General features: G+C 39.4%; 1 protein-coding gene across 1 annotated transcript in view; it reads left to right on the top strand.

The window, feature by feature from the left end:
- The window catches only part of SNX9 (sorting nexin 9), a 40,907-nt gene extending 27,664 nt beyond the window's left edge, over positions 1-13,243 (top strand). Inside the window, exons 11-17 of the mRNA XM_009873749.1 lie at positions 489-592; positions 3,251-3,328; positions 7,448-7,524; positions 8,432-8,521; positions 9,942-10,056; positions 11,072-11,163; positions 13,093-13,243. Coding sequence (XP_009872051.1) covers positions 489-592; positions 3,251-3,328; positions 7,448-7,524; positions 8,432-8,521; positions 9,942-10,056; positions 11,072-11,163; positions 13,093-13,140 — 604 coding nt within the window. The 3' untranslated portion in view covers positions 13,141-13,243. The remainder of the gene's footprint in view (positions 1-488; positions 593-3,250; positions 3,329-7,447; positions 7,525-8,431; positions 8,522-9,941; positions 10,057-11,071; positions 11,164-13,092) is intronic.
- Positions 13,244-17,444: the final 4,201 nt, after the last annotated feature.

Here is a 17,444-nt window from a genome sequence, read left to right as displayed (position 1 = left end):
AAATAGAATGAAAAATGCCTGTATCTAAATTTTAAAATTTTTTAAAATTTGCATGTGTCTTCTCTTGGGCAACTAGTGACAGGACGAGTGGGCACGGCCTAAAACTGCATCAGGGAACATTTAGGTTGGATCTCAGGAAGCCCTTCCTCACGGACAGGGTGCTCAGGCATTGGGATGCACTGCCCAGGGCAGTGGTGGAGTCACCGTCCCTGGGGGTGTTTAAGGAGAGGCTGGATGTGGCACTTAGTGCCCTGGTCTGGCTGATGTGCTGGTGTTGGTACATAGGCTGGGCTTGAGGTCTGTGATTCTGTGAAATGGCAGAGATTTCAAGGAATTCAGTTATTTCTCTGATAATTTTTTTAAGATGTAGTTGACACTTCTAAACATTTTAGTATTGTGTTTAAAATTGTTGTAACGCATCTGTTAAACTGCCTTTTTTTTCCCTTTTTTTGTGTTGTGGTGTTTTGTTTTTTTTTCCAATGCCGCAGAGAACAGAAATGTGATGCAGTGGGTAGGTTCACCAAAGCAATGGATGATGGAGTTAAAGAGCTGCTGACAGTGGGACAAGAGCACTGGAAAAGGTGTACAGGGCGTAAGTGTCCCTTCTGAACTCAGCAGTCATTTCTGTGTTGCTTTTCTTTTGTTGTTCGCAATTCAAGGCACATCTCAGGATAATTTAGGATTTCCTTTAATTTTAAGAGTTGTGTGGCGTTCTAGCTGCTTTCAGTGTCTGAGAGTATAAATTGCGCAAGTTTTCTGTTCATGGTTTTGGGTAGCTGTTTTTTCTTTCCCTGAAATATCTGATCCCTGCCCATAGGTTTTAAAATATTAAAAGTTAAATAATTCCAGTAATCCAGTTTAAGTCCTTGTTGGACCTCTTCTCATGTATTTGTCATTTATCTATATTTTGATGACATGGGCAAAGTAGACCTGCCTATTTGATGAAAACATAAATGATCATATTTTATTAACCCCTTCTTTAGGATTCTTGCATGCCAGGAGGAATGATTTAAGGATTAAATGAATTTAAAAAAAGAAAAGAAGCAACAACTTGATTTTAACTTAATCGTTAGCCCAATTCTTTTTCTCCTATCTTGTCTCTTCCTTCCCACAGATATTTAGGGTTGCAGAACTTCACACCAAGTCCCTATGACTCTGCCTGGGCTCTAATTTCCTAGGCCACAGCAGTGTTCAGTGTTTGTGGCCACCACAAGGCAGCTATTGAAAGGAAGCAGGTACTACAGCTGAGGATTATAATAAGAAACACTTCAGGGCAGTCTGTAGTGTCTGGTGTCCAAAGACCCATCACAGAAATCTCCTACATTTCTTTCTTTCTTTCTCCTCCCCTTTTCCTTTTCTTTCCTGTTTTTACCTCCTGCAAAAACATTGTGCCCAGGCTTGGGAGTAAGTACATCTCCTGAGTTACCTCTGCTGCTTTCTGTTCCCCACTTGAGTATCTGGGGCTGACCAGAGGGAATGGGAAGTACAGAAGCCTGGTCTCCTCTGGTAGTGGTTACTTAGTGGACCTTAGTATCTGTAGGCTGTGAACTTTAGGTTATTTATGTTTCCCCACACTACGTAAGAGGGTTTCCTTCTACACAGCACTGAACCCTTGTGCTAGTCAAAAATAGGACACAGCTCTGAAGTTATATAGGTCTCATTTCACCAAGAAATTATGCCAGGGGGAAGCAGAGGGCAGGGCAAGGAGCAATGAGACTAGAAAAATAACATTGTTTTGCAGTTAGAAGGAACAGTTATCAAAACCACCATAATTAAGGGATGGCTGTGACTTGTGCTTACATTAGAAATTCAGTATTTTGTTCACTGCTAAAACCTCCCTGAAATTATGGCACTCGTGCTTTAGGTATGGAATGACTCTTCTAATACTTAGAGCTGTTAATGACTTGACATAAACATAGTAAGTCGGATGTGAATGTGTTGAAAACTTTAACTTCCCAGACATTCATACGGAATAGAGAAAGGAGACTGGTAAATTAGTACGTGCAAAACTGAAGAATTTCCTTAGTCTCTTAGGTTTTAAGTGCCCTGTCAGCTCTATTCCCAACTCCTAGCCAGAAGTATTTCTGGTACTTCCTGAGTAATAGTTACGTGCATTCCATTCTACAATATTTAAAATGACTGAGAGTGGAAACTTCTTAAAAGCAAGTGAAAAGAAACCCAGTGTTCTTCACTGAAGTTTCCAGTGGGGATTCATTAACAAGTTAATGACAGGTAACAGAACTCCAGTACCCTGACCAGTACCCGTTTTGTAACAAATACCAGTTGTCATAAATAATCTAACTTTTGGACAAGAACTTGATCAAAAATAATTAATAAGATTATGCACTGTGGGGGATATGTGTTTTGTTGTGGTTTCTTTTTTGTCACCACACAAAGGGGTTCCTCTGTGAAAACAGAATGTGTGGAATGCTAGAGCAACTAAAAACATACTATTTACCTGGACAGGGTACTCTCTGAATATAAATATTTGAGAATAAAAGCACATCTACTTAAAGTTGTTTTTCTCGTAACGTAGGTAGGCTGTCAAAAGTTGCTTTCAATTTTCAGTTTGTTTTTTAGGCCTCTGGAGTGGTGATATTCAAAGTGTTAATAATGAGCGCGCTCATTGATCACAGCTTATTGACTTCATTGTGAAGAAGCAATTTATGCATATGTTTTAAATAAAATAGATCATTAAAATGATAAAAAATATTATAATTCACATGCTAGCATCAGTGTTTATCCCTAGATAATCTCGGATTCTAGTACCTTTAAATAAAAAAAATCCGTGATTTGAGGATTATTTAGGTATTATAATCGCCTCTTAAAATATTAATAAGATCTGTTCTACATACCACTGCAGCACTTCTCCCCGCCAAGAGGATAAAGTTGGCTGATGAGGGGAAAAACAAAAAATCTTTCTGTGTACAGAGGCTATGTATAGGAGGACAGAGCTAGGAGTGCATTGAGATTTGGGGTTTTGATTTTTTTTTTTTTTGAATAGCAGTCTCACACTGTTTCCCCAGCTGTGTTTGGCTTTCAAGAATCCAGATTGCAATTGCTTTATCCAGTTTTGGAATGTGTGTAGCAGGGGAGGGGGTAAGATTGTAAATGCTTCTTTAGAGGCAATGTAAAGCCTAGTTGGTTTTGCATCTATCATGTTCTGGAAATGTTGCAGGCATAGTCTCACTTACCCTTGTGGGTTTTTGCTTTTGTTTCCCTCCTTTCCCCATAATTTTCCTGCTTTAAGCACTACCCAAGGAATACCAGAAGATAGGAAAAGCCTTGCAGAGCCTGGCACTGGTCTTCAGCACTAGCGGATACCAAGGTACTTCTATAGCTTCATTTGTACTTTACAAAATATATTTTAATTACATTGTACTATATCTTTTTTCCAAAGATCTTAGTATTTTCCTCTTTGAGCTTTAGATGTTAAACATGATTCTGGAAAAAATGCTAAGAATTTATTTCCCTGCGTGTATTGTGGCATTGTATATTCTAGTCTGCAATTTTCTTTTTCTCTCACTGTATAATCACGTGGTGGGGTGGTGGTGGTGTTTACCTTGATCTCTTTAATACATAATCTGGTCACTGGCCTGACTGACAAAGCATGCTATAGCATTTCTTGTTTTATCAAAGAAAGGGGAGAAAATGCAGCCTTGCAGATACCTGTCATGGAACTATTCTGTGGCTTGGTTCATGAAACAGCAACTCCACATGAGGTTGGAAAACTTACTACAAGATTTTGTATACCGTTATGTGGGCTGGAGGGTTGGCAACTGTAGCGTTTTCTGGTCCTTCACCTTTCCTTCTCCTTCAAGAGCCCTAAAATAGAGCCTATCATGTTAGGTAGGAAAGTTGTGGGAGGGAAAAGGAGGGCATGAATTGCTCAGACTTCTCTTAAAATGTGGCCTTTAGGCCAAAGTTAAAATCCTGCTTTGGGGTGTTAAGTTATTCTGCTGTTTTCCAGGTAACTGGAAAATATTTCCTCATAAACAAGAGGGAGCTTATTGAGTTCTCTTTCTCTGGGATACTCCTGTGAATTTTTTCTCCTTTTTTTTTTTCTCCTTTTTCTTTTTTGTTTTGAAAAAAAAGTCAGGATGGGACAAGTCTTTACCTGTTTCATCAATACGGCCTGCTTACTCTGCAGAGCTTTATTATGTGTGGTGAATGTCTACTGCCTTTTCTTCTCATTTCCAGTCTAAAATTAAGATTGCACCAAGCAAGGTGCACTTGTTAATCTGCCTCACTCAAGCTTCTTTTTCCTGTGTTGCAGGATGAGCCTTATCAATCAGTTGCAAGCCACAGTGTATATTAAGAATGTGGCTCTAGTATTTGTGGAGGCAAGGGTACCTTTTAAACTATTAAGGACACACTGAGAGGTTCTCATTTAGCTTGGCCGTGGGCCTGTTCACTCTCTGATTGGTTTTAATACCACATGCTTTGAAAGTATGACCCTGGTCCAGAACTGCATATTGCACAGTTCCAGAATGTGCCTGGAAATGTCTTGCAGCCTGGCACTCCCTTGCCTGTCTTATTGCATCATACGATGCTCTTAGGTTAACGCAGCCTTAAATAGCGTGGCTTCTCTTCTGCGGCACCAAATCTGGGCACGTCTCCCTGCTATATTAAGAAACCATGAATGGCTGTGGTATGCCATTCAATCAGAGTGAGATCTCCTAATCCTGTATCACCCTTCAGGAATTTTGTTAGGCAGCCTAGTAGTGGGCACATCTTGCCTTCCAAGGCACTTGTGTGCTGAACATTGTCAGTCTGAGGTGTACTTGTCAAGAAAAGTTTTGCTACAAGTAGTTTTCTAGTACATCAAACTTGACCTTTGTCTTACTCCTGGATTCTGTTAAAGCATGCTTTGAAAGTAAAACAAACAAACCAAAAACATTTCTTGACCAAAAAAATTCTGCTGCCCCAGTAAAGCCTTACGGCATACTGGTTCCCTCAGTATGCCTGGAGCATTGCCTCAGAGGTGAAAATCACTGGCATTTACCAAGCAGTTGAACTGCTAAACATATCCAAAAGACTTCTCGTAGTTTTACATCTTCCTTTATCTCCCTACGACAGCATACAGGCCTGTAAATCAATAAAAACAGCAGTTTCTCTTCGTAGTTGGGTTAAAATACCTGTAGAATATTATTGGCAATTCTAACTGGTTTTTTTACAATTGCTTTTAGTCAATGCTTTTAAGCCTTCTCTATTTCTCCTGGGGATATATGTAATGCACGCTGCCCTAATTCCTTTTTAAATGTCAGCAGCATGTAGGGCTTTCTATTTTCCATTGATTAAAGAACCCCTGACATCCTGGTGGGTCTTCATGCTGGGACCCAGCTCAGCTTCCATAGCTTGACTCAAGAAGCCTGTTCCCAGCTTCGCTGAATCACAGAATGTTTCCCATTGGTTCAGAAGCCAAGAATGCTAGAAACTCAGCCCTGTTCAAGTAAATATAACTGACCAAAAGCCACACTGACAACAGTGATTGGGAGGAATCTGCTGCTGGAATTCGAGTTGCTCTGATGGGTAAGCAGGTGGGTTGCGTGCAATACCTCTGGCAAGGTAGCCTGGTGTAGGGAGTGACTGGCTGAGTGTGATGTGACACTGCTCATAACATGTATTAGGACTTAGAGAGTGCTGCAGGGGAGAGATTAAATCTGGCTCTTCAAGGCTGCCCTGGCACTACCTGACAAAGAGATTGTAGAAGAAAAGAATGCGGCCTGAGGAGCTGCAGGTATTCTTCTACCACTAGTGCACCTGTCTAATGTTGGCATCCACTGTCTGGAACAATTTTTGACATACACTGTCCCTTAGCCCTATTTCTGGAAGAGTGTAAATGTCTCTGCTAGTAGTAGAAGGTTTTCATGCACCCTGTCCCTTGAACATGCTGGCTTTGTGCCCTGCTGCCCCCAAATGAAAGAGGGTAGGTGTTGGGAAGGTTTCTGTAGGTTCTTTGATACTCCAGTCTAGGAAGGTCCTTTGAGTTCTCTTTCTATTGAAATATACATACTCTTTGCTCGGATAGGAAAAGTCATCAACTTTTATGGCATTATGAAATAAACAGCAAGATCTTGACCAACCTGGCTTCTGACTCTAAAGTCACATCATGTTTTGTCCCAAAAATCTAGAAGTCAGTTGCCTAAGCAGCAGTTATTTCAAGGTTACTTCTGAGCAGGCATGGGGAATTCTGAAATAATGAAATTAAGTCTACCTGAAATAATGAAATTGATCTGCCTGATATTTTCACACTGTAAAACAATAAAAAAAAAAAATCTTCTGAATTATGTATCTCTTAGATCTTGCAATGGGATTTCATGCTGGTTATATTTTTATTTTATCAGGACAAGCTCAAAACAGGAGAAAAATAAGTACTTCTTTAGCAGTGTTTGTGCTGCTAGACTTACTAATTCTTAGCATCAGTAGCTTTCCCTCAAGCCTTTTTATTTTATGAAACCAGTCTAATGGACAGAATCGATTGATAGAACTGAAGCAACATTCAGTCATTACCTTGTTTCTTTTAAGACAAGCTGAAAATCAAGGAATCCTATCTAATAAATGCCTAATATAGATTAGACCTTATGTTGTAATAAAAGAAGGTACTTTAATGTTAAAATTAATCATTAATTAAATCAGTGTTTGGTAATTTTCAGTTAAGCCACTGATCAATGTCTATAGAATAAAACTAAAATGTTTGTGAAAGAATAACTGCTGCCTAACATCACAACATGTCTGAAAGGATGAGAAAAATAATATTTTTCTCAAATTAAAATTCAATATCTGCAAATTATACCTTCCCCTTTCTCTACTGCTTTCCATACTGTTGACTACGTGATTTGGACAAGCTAAAAAGGATGGAAAAAAAACCCCTGTGGTGTTCTGGGAAGGTGAAGTTGCGTGAAAAATAACCCAAGAATGTAAGGCTTGTTTCCATCTTTGTTCCGCGTAGCCATGTCCCGCTGGTGATACAGTGTTATGAGCACTTGTGGTGTTGTCTAGCTTAGGCTGTGTGGTGATGTCTCTATTTTTAAGTGTAGTTTCTGAGCCCCTTTGATCTATTTCATACGATGATGATGATGAAAGTTAGAAACTCTCTCTCAAAAGCAGTGATCCTTACAGAATTTGAAAATATTATCCAAGAGCTTCCTAAAGGGTCAGAATACTTGTTGGCAAGGTAAAAAGTTAGTTGGGCCTCCTTCTGCTTCTCTGACCTTCCAACAGTTATGGTCCAGGACTGCCGGAGAGCTTAGGGTGAGCATCGGTGCTCTGTAGCGCATCGTGGAGAATTTACTTATCAGGTATGAAAATAATTTTTTAAAAAATCAATACAGCAGGTGTCTCTTCAGCTTTGTTAGTTTGTCTTCTAGTGCTACCCTCCTCATTCTACCAGGCAGGTTTGTTGCTGTAATTGACTTGCTGTAATTTGAACACTGTTTACTTTTAGGAGAATCTGATCTTAATGGAGCAATAACAGAAGCAGGAAAAACCTATGAAGAAATCGCCAGTCTTGTAGCAGATCAGGTAGGAGTATTATGAATCGTTGGTGTAGTATGTAAAAACATACCACCTTCTCAGATCGCTCCTGACTTTTTTCTGTTAAAACGTAACTGTTAGTGCTACAGACTAGTTAAATGAAAATTACTAGTAATACTTCTAAATGCTCTTCAATCTTTTATTCTACTCTATGTCAACTTAGGTGGGATGTGGTGGGATGGGTGGATCAGAAAGCTAACATTCTGATTTTTAAAATACTAAAATTGTTCCTTTTTTAAGTGTGTTTGTTTTCTGGTATCAGTGAGCTGTCTTCATTAGTGATACAAAGGAATGAGATTTAATCAAGGATAGAGTTTCTGCTTTCCCCCTACATTCCCCAGTTGTATGAAGGATCCAGATCTTGCTGCTTTTCATTGTCTTGACATACAGTTGTTTGCTTCAGTAAAAATCTAGCTTAAATAAATCCTGACTGGTGTCAGTATTCAAGTCATAAATTGATGTTTAGCATATGAAGCCTGAAGTCTCCAAAATGCAGAACCTTTTGATCTCAGGTCTGAAAGTTCTTAAAATAGCTTTCCAAGTCAGTAACTAAGGAGATTCCCTTGTGCATGTTCCTATCAGTATATGTAATGAGATGGCACTGGTAACTCCAGTGAAAATTTGAGGCAAAACTCCTCACTTCATAAGCTAGTGTTGAGTAAAACAAAACAGAGGCACCTGCTTGCTGGTTCTTGGTGCCTTACTCCAAAGAGTGTGTGTTTTAAAAAGGACCTTTTTAAGTACGAAAAGCTGTCAACAACCAGTAAAATTTGTTGAGTTGGGTTTTTTCTACTCGTTCCTTCTATTTTCCCCCCTCATCCTTTTTTGACATCAGTTTTTCTGTGATGTAATATGCCACAGGTGCTTTTACTAATACTTACACTTTGTTTCTTAGCCGAAGAAAGACCTTCACTTTTTGATGGAAACAAATCATGAATATAAGGGATTTCTTGGTTGCTTCCCTGACATCATAGGAGCTCATAAGGTATGTGAGGGGACTTTCGTTTTAAGAGTTGGGCAGTAGGAACATCTGCAGCAACAGAAGTGGTGGCGTGGTCACTGCATGTGTGCAGCAGCCTGGCCTCAGTTTCCGTGAACACAGAAGTTTCCATGAAACTGATGTGTTGATTTTTAAAATAAAAAGTACTTAAAAGGACAGGGAAGCTAGAACTTGTTTCAAAATTGGAGAATATAATTAATTTCTGCTGTAGTAGAGCACTAGAAGCTTCATGGTTTTTTTCAGGTTAGCTTCATGTCCCAGTGTTGTGAATAGCAATAGTGTAAATTTATAGTATTTCAGTCTTACATGGTGGTTGATGCTAAACCATACTAGAACTGTAGGAAAACTTCTGTATGTTTACATGGCTAGCTTATGTGTGATAACTAGTCACAAACTGCCTAGAAGCTGCTTAAATATTAAAAAAAGAGACTAGGGCTAACTTGTTTCTGGGGGAGGTGGAAAAAACAAAACACCAGCAACAAAGAACCGCCACTTTGTTCTCTGCAATATGAAAAACGTCAAAAAATAAAACAATAAATTTAAACATTGTGTCTAGTGTTGAATAGTCTGCCTTGGTTTTTGTTTTCCTTATGTTCATGTGCCTGCTGTAACATACTTCAGGAAACTAAAAATTTTGAAGTATTAAACAAGTACACAAGTATTATTTTATTTCTTTACTATTTGAAGTGTTAAATGAATAAAACAAGAAGATACTTCTGAGAGCAACAAAGATAAAAGCATATCAGATTATGTATTCTTTCTTCAGGACACTTACGGTCTCTCATCCCACAGAAACCTTGGGGAAAAATACCATAAAAGGAAAAGAAATGTTTTTAAAATTCAAAACAAGCCTACTGCCAAGAGACGTGTAAATAGACTCTCTTCAGTGTTGTTTGGCACAAATACATTGTGAAGGGGGAGGCATTTCTTTTATGTTTGTTGTTTATGCAACACAAAGATTTTCCTGAATCAAAAGTTATACATTACAATGAGTTGTGGTCTTTTGGAAAATAGTTTCTCTTGAATAATGTGCAAATAAGGTTCTGCAGGCATGTGATAGTTTGAGGCTTTTGTGTAGTGTTGGTCAGCCATATTTTGAAACTTGGTCTTTTTTTGTCCTTTCTGTATATCCTTGTGCGTTACTGCCTTTACCAAACTCAATTTCTTGGTGACTGTGCTAAAGCCTGTGTGTGAAGTCACTTTTTGCAAGCTGTTAGTACCCCTGAAGCAACAGAGTGAAATAACAAACTTCAGGTGAACATGTGGGATGGCAGAATTGGCCATTGCCTGTATGTGTACCTGTTCAGTAGGCAAGCTCAAAATGTGGCCAGTGGCATTTTAAATGACTATGAAGACATTTAAGTTCACTACTCTTTTTTAATCTTTCTGCATTTGATTTCTACAGGGAGCGATAGAAAGAGTGAAGGAAAGTGATAAATTAGTTGCAACCAGTAAAATAACACCACAAGACAAACAGAACATGGTGAAACGTGTGAGCACGATGGCTTATGCACTACAAGGTAACCCAAATTTTGGGCTAAGTGGCAATGCTGTAGACCTCTGAAGGACATCTCTTAAGTAACAAACTTTGAAAGAGAATCTTTGTTCTACCGGAAATAATAATAAGAGCTAGGTGTGGTTTGTGGGGTTGTGGTTTTGTTTGGGGTTTGTGGGCTTTTTTTGTAATCTGCTTAGATTTTCGTAAGTTTTCAGTTATTTTGCCTGCTGTTTTCTTTCAACTCTCATATTGCTATCACAAAAAAAATAACAGGGTTTGGAAATGCAATTTAGAAACAAACAAAAAGAACAACAAACCAAACAAATTTCTCTAAGAAAGCTCCCCACACCGTCCTTTCTGGTTGTGATGATACAAAGGGACTGTGCTGTGTAAGTGGTAATCGTGAAAAGGACCTCTAGGATGACTTTTACAATCTAGAGTATTTCTTTTCCCTCTATATATTTAAATTTTTATTTCAGCCATGAGCTGTGATCTGGCAAGAGATGCAGAAAATGGTTAAAGATGTTATGGATTCAGTAATGCTGTTTCTCAGGTTTCTGCTGAAACAGCCTCAGTCAAGAATGGGTCAAAAAGTACCGGTCGTATCTCTGTTTTCTGAGCTAAATATGTACAGCTGTGGGTTATAACTTGATATCTATACCCATGGAAATTTGAATGTCATAGCCAAATTCTGCTGGCAAAGCTTCAGAAAAGAGCAGTTACCTCAGTGGGAGAAAATTCTGCTCATGTTCTTTATCAAATCTTTGTACACCTGAGTATTGTAACAAGAGCCCAGCTTTGTCCAGGAAGCGTCTGTATTTTAGCAGTGAGTAATTGGCACCCTACGACTTCTACAGACTGTTCCAGCCGAACTTGAGTGCTGCAGGCAAAACAGGTTGTGGAAGCACGAGAACAATAACTGCGGCAGCTGGGCTGGCCACTAAGCTTGTTGCACAGTAACTAACCTGAGCTGAGTGAAGCTTTTCCTGATTTTGAATGCTTCTCTTAAATAATTTGCCTCCTGGGTCTTATTGCAGCTGAGATGAATCACTTCCACAGTAACCGGATTTATGACTACAACAGTGTCATTCGTCTGTATCTGGAGCAGCAGGCACAGTTCTATGAAACGGTAAGGTACAGCATTTCAGTGCCATTTTCCTGGCACGTACTGTGCTGCTACTTTTCTAAGAAATACTCGCAGAACTTGATCATCTTTTTGTACAAGCCTCTCCCAAACAGTAGGTATTTAAAGAATTGTATATGTAAAAATCCAAACCAAACAAACAAAAACTCAACCAAAACTGCAAAACAACAGAAAAAACCTCCACAACCGAAGAATGAGTTAAAATATTCTTTTCCTATAGATACTATCCTATGTACATAACTGTCCTATTAGACCTAAAAACTGTGTTGAGAAATATTATAGTTGTCAGCATGATTTCTTAATTTTTTCCCAAATGCCAGTAAAAAGCTTACAAAAAATTTTTGTTCTGTGATGTGCAGTAAGTAGTGGAGACATTTTAGTGGTGGACCTGGCATTGGTAAGTTAATGATTGGACTCAATCTTTAAGTTCCAACCTAAATGATTCTGTAAGACCTGCTGCACTGAATACAACAGTAAACCAGGGGAATGAAATTTCCCTCCCATAGAATGGGAAGAGGGAGGGAAACTTCTGTGATTTAAAGCCTGATGTATACAAGGTGTGGTGTAATGTATGTAATATGGTAACTCTGAGCACTTGAGCTACAACCTTAGTTATTTAACATTGTTCTTAAACATTTATTCCTTGTGGGTTTTTTTAAATGAAACACAAGAACAGAACCACAGAATGTCAGGGGTTGGAAGAGACCTCAAAAGATCATCTAGTCCAACCCCCTGCCAGAGCAGGATCACCTACAGTAGGTCACACAGGAGCATGTCCAGGCGGGTTTTGAAAGTTTCCAGAGAAGACTTTGGGCAGCCTATTCCAGTGGTGCTCTGTTGCCCTCACAGTGAAGAAGAATTTCCTTATGTTTAGGTTGAACCTCCTGTTTTGCAGTTAGTGACGACTGCCCTTTGTCCTCTGACTGGACACTACTGAGAAGAGACTGCCCCTTCTTCCTGACACCCACACTTTAGATATTTATAAGCATTGATGAGATCCCCCCCTCAGCCTCCTCTTCTCCAGGCTAAACAGTCCCAGCTCTCTCAGCCTTTGTTCACAGGGCAGATGCTCTGCTGCACTCATCATCTTAGTGGCCCTGTGATGGACTCTCTCCTGTAGTTCCTTGTTCTTTGTGACGTGGGAAGCCCAGTTAATGTGATATGCTGGTAAAACATGTGAGTTAGAGTGTGCTGGAACCTGGCTTCTGTCACTTAAAGGAGCAGTGTAAGCAACTGGTTGCCCTTCACAACAGTAGAATGTGCCAGTGGGGCTTCAGAGATACCTTTACGGGGTGAGAAACATGGGTCCCCCATCAGGTCACCTTGCTCAATTTCTCCGGCACATCCAATTGGGTTAAGCATAGGTTTCCCCTTACCTTGTTTCAGTCTCTTGTCCAGTCTGTCCCAATTCTTCTGGCTGCAGCATCACCAGTCTCCTTGTACCAGTCGTTTCTCTTCCAGTACAGGCACCAGATCCGTGTTCACATGGGAGGTTGGTGCTGGCTACCATGGGAGCTGTGGGGGAGAGCACAGCAGCTCTGTTCCGACGTGTGCCCTTGTTTCAGCAGGCAAATGGACTTCACGAAAAGTCCGACTTTGTTCCTGTAGCCCTCCTATGCAGTGCAGTGCTCGATAACCTAATAAGCAAGAAGACAGCTCTGCCTACAATGCTTGCTTCAACACAAGCTGAGCAGTGGAAGCACAAAACGAACAAGGCAGGAAGTGTATATATGGGAAGAAAAGTCTTTATAATGTAATGTTTTGAGAATCCTACAGTAAACAGTGTTACTGCAGTAAAAACTGCAGTTTTTCAGAAAATGAGAGAACAATTCATTTAATTTCTTAGCTTGTAGTCCTGCTCCTGCGTGATGCAAAATTACTACATACTAAATATGTTCTGTTTCTTTGTTTCAGATTGCACAGAAGCTGAGGCAGGCACTCAGCCGCTTTCCTGTGATGTAGAGAATAAGGGAGTAGTGAACAATAAAAAAACAACTCCGAAGTGCTTTTTTGATTTGGGGGCAATGCTGATAAAAACTTGTTAGCCTTTGCCAGCCAAAAAAATCCACCAAAAAACCCCATAATGACAACAAAAATCAGCTGTACAAAAAAAGAATTATTTAATTTTTTTATTTCATCAGCCTAAGTCATAAGATAAGATTCTCTTATCTTGAAAGCTCTCCCATTTGTATCATTTAAATAAAACCAATTAGGTAATGTCATCAGTTATAGAGATCTAAATTATGGAACTGATACATTGCCATGGACTTCATGCAGACATGCATCTATCAGATGTTCTTCAAAAAACTCTTAACATCGGAGTTACAAATTTGAACTTTTTATAAGTGGGAAAGCAGACAAGGTTGAAGATTCCTTTAACACTCATTATATTCAGTTCAGGTCTCTAGTGATTCAGTAGCCAGGAGGAGTTGTATTTGTGTATGTTTCTGGTACATGTTCAAGGTAATCTGAATGAATACTTTGTTCTCAAAGTTTTGCTTCCTATCTGCAGCCATGGCATACTGCTCCCTCTAGTGATTCAGTAGCCAGGAGGAGTTGTATTTGTGTATGTTTCTGGTACATGTTCAAGGTAATCTGAATGAATACTTTGTTCTCAAAGTTTTGCTTCCCATCTTGCAGCCATGGCGTACTGCTCCCACTATGACTTATGGTAAATATCATTCATTCTTCCCTTTCCTTTTTTTTTTTTCCCCCTCCTGAGTCTTGTAGTTGTGGCACAACACCTCAGAGCTTGCGTCAGGCTCGCTCTTTCTCGCTCTGCACTGCGTAAGACAAACAAGGAAAGAGCCATTCAGGAAGGTGTGAAAAACTGTTTTACATATCAGCACTTTGATGCCCTCCCTGATGTTCTGCCATGAGGCACTGGTGGTCCTCAGTGCTGCACAGGGCCAGCTTCCCTCTTATCCCTCAGAGCTGGAAGTGTTTCAGCAGAGGGGACATTGCCACATCTGACACAAGCTAGTAGAAATCCCCAAATTCCAACTAAGCTCAGGTCTTCATGTATCGGACGGCACGCTATTGGCTTGGGTTAACTTTTTGTTACCTTCTAACGTGAACTAAAAGGTGACAAAAATAGTAGTTACCATACACACTCTCTGCTCTCATCATCATCTTGAGTGGCCCAGTGCTGTCTTTCATACTATTGAAATAGCATTTGAGGCCTGGGCTTTTCAAAACAAAAAAGCCACCACCACCCCTGTTCACACTGGGCACCAAGCACCATAATTCATTTTGTGCCATAAGCAGGAAAGCCAAAACGTAGGTTTGGCTAAAATGTGTCTAGAAAATAAACATTTTAGCGAAGTTTTTTGTTGTTTTGTTTTTTTTTTTAAAGGCATTTTACCAATAAGCCATTCTAAGTGGCAGGTACATTCTGCTGGTTGAATAGTTGCCTTATTCTGTTTTGCATTGGTGTTACTTTTGTGTACTAGAAGGAAAATCTGAGTCTGCCTGAATAACCTGAAACCAAACCGAACAAGACTTAAGCCTAAGTCTAGATGTTTTTCAGTGTCACGGGTTTTGTTCACATTTTATAAACCTTGTCTTTTTCTCCTCCCAACTTTAGTTGTTCGCTTCCAAAATTCCATAGCGCAGTGTTCTTGGATACAGCCATTTAAATATGTACAAATTGTAAAGAATGTGTATAAATGTTTTACACCAAATGTAAGATCTGCTTGCATGTAGAAGCAGCTTATATAATAAATTGTTACAATGTGTACAGTAAATTCTGAAATCACTTTTTCAAGCCAGCATTTTTTTAGCGTTTGTATATTCACTTTTTGGTAATGAAATCTCTTTGTAACAGACTCAGTTTGGGAGGGGGAAGGGGGGGGGTGTCTTTTTTACCAATCTTTAAATAGCTCCATATGCACTAAAGTTGAAGGTTCTTTTATCTTGAATAGATTGTTTTGGAATCTAAGTGTAAGCTGTGCATTCCCGGTGCAGGGAAGCTATGACATTAGCAACTGTGTCAGAGATGCAACGTTTTGGGGAAAAAGAAAAAAAAAAAAAACTGTTCAAAGACTTCTAGCAAAATGAAGTTACTGATAATAAATATTTATGTATATCCACCAGACTATTATTTTTTTCTTTGAAATAATTAACTTTGCTTTTTAACAGGATGATGCAGTATGAGGCAATTCCTCCTTAGAGCTTTTTCTCAGCTTACACACACCGGCCAGCTGAGGAGTGAGAAAAAGCATCCGTGTGTCTTCCATAAAGTAGGCACCACAACTGAACGGTACAATAGTGCTAGTGACTGCAGCCCAGCAAAGGCTGCGCACACGTTGTAAGCTTTCATTATTCAGGTCAGTCCTGCTCATGGTTGACGGAACCTTCCTGACTGCAAATAAGTAATAGAGCACAGTGCTGCTGTGTATTTCTGGTGTTGTGGCAGCATGGTGTTGTCCCAGAATAGAAATTAGATTGTCTTTGGTATTTGTTTTTTAAATTAGGCACATGAATAGTGGCATAGTTAGGTTGAGTGAGTTGAGAGCAACAGAAAACCCTCACACTGAAGATGCAGTCGTAAAACAAGAATAACAAGTTAGAGTAAGACTTGAACAGTGCCCTCCTGAATTTTGCTTGTCATAGCTGAATAATTACGCTCTCGAACATCGAAAAGCCTTAATACTGTTTCCTGGTTTATGCTTTTTTTCAGAGGCAAGCCAAGCACTGGCATTATGCCAGTTACTTTGTAAAAGACATCAGAAGCCCTAGTTGTTAGGTTTAACTTTTATATTTTCATTGCTTATTCCATTACTTCCAAAATACTAACGTTATTTTTTTAAAACAGTAAAAATGTAGCTATGCAAAGGGGAATGCGACCTGTATTTCTTGTCTGCAGTTAATCGCATGTGGGATTAGACTGCAGTAGCAGGCTTTGTTGCTGTTGCAACGTATGGTATGTTTTTGGAAGAGTACCATCTACTGCAATTAGAAGGAATATTCTTTAATGCTGTAATAAGGCCTAACTTTGCATGAGTACTGAAATTTTTACATTACTGAGCAATTTCTGTTTCTGATGACAACGTAGTTGAGCAAGTATTACGGTAAAAGACACTTCATTCTGTAAATTCTGCAGTTTTAACGCTACTAAAATTAGCCATGTTTAGTGCAGCAGAATAATTCAGACTTAACAGCCTCCTAAGGAAAGAGACGTACCTCTTGTGCGCTGGTTTAGTTTGACGCACACCAGATGCTTGGCCGGTCTGGGTTGGCCAAAAGTACTCCACAGCCTCACGGAGCGCAGAAGCAAAGTGCTCACTTGCAGGTGTCCTGCTGCTGCTGCCTCTCTCACTGCTTCACACAGTGATGTGTGAACATGCACCAGGGGAAGGTGAGTTGTGGGTGGGGATCTTCAGCAAGTTGGTTTTTTTCCGTGCTAAGTACTTCCCATATTTTTCTGTAACTGTTAATAATATTAATAACTGATATAATAAGTACAGAGCAGGAGAGGTAAGCACTTCGGCAGAAAAAAAAAAAACAACTTCTTTCTGTCTAAAGAATCCCTAACAAAAATAACTTCATAGAATTAGAAACTTCCGGTCTGGCTGGAGACTAGTATCACGATTTTGAAGGACATCTAAGTTACAAATGGACATTTTATTGGAATCTTAGAGATTCCAGAATATGCCAGCATAACCCTTTTTGGTAAATTAGCATATTACTGCTTAAAAAACTTTTCTTGACATACATAATCACTTCTCTAAGTCTTGGGTGTGTATAAAATGCTACCTCTATGCCTGATTTTTTGCTAACTAGAACAGTTAACCAACATATCTAATAGTTTTCATGTACTAAAAGTCTTTCCTTGTGCTAAAGTGTATTGCCTTTCTTCCCTGGGTGCATAAAACGAGTATGTTGTCTTGCTCACACCAGTCCTGTTGACGCACACCAGAACAAGGATTGTAGTTCTTGCCCGTCTGAAAGTCCCACTGCTGGCTCATCGGTTGGTGGTACTAACGCCCATGCTGCTCTGCTGTGGTGCTGCCTGGCTGCATAACCCACACAGTGATCAAATACTATACGTAGAGCTTTGTGCATCTATCACAAATGAAATCCAATTTCCAGCCGTATTTTTAATTTGTAATGCTCCATTCTGGCTGTATTTGCAACCCGGGCCTAGTTGAGGCCATGCAGGTTTTACTTTTTTGTTTGTTTGTTATTGTTTTTTGCTTTTCATAAACTTATGTTATATTCCAATTGGTTGATAGACTTTTAGTGTAAGTTTTCTACTCATTTTA

This window comes from Apaloderma vittatum, unplaced genomic scaffold (genome assembly GCF_000703405.1).
Source record: "Apaloderma vittatum isolate BGI_N311 unplaced genomic scaffold, ASM70340v1 scaffold3947, whole genome shotgun sequence".
Classification (NCBI taxonomy): domain Eukaryota; kingdom Metazoa; phylum Chordata; class Aves; order Trogoniformes; family Trogonidae; genus Apaloderma; species Apaloderma vittatum.
The sequence above is the reverse complement of the archived record's forward strand: the minus strand, read 5'-3'. Positions and strand labels throughout refer to the sequence as shown.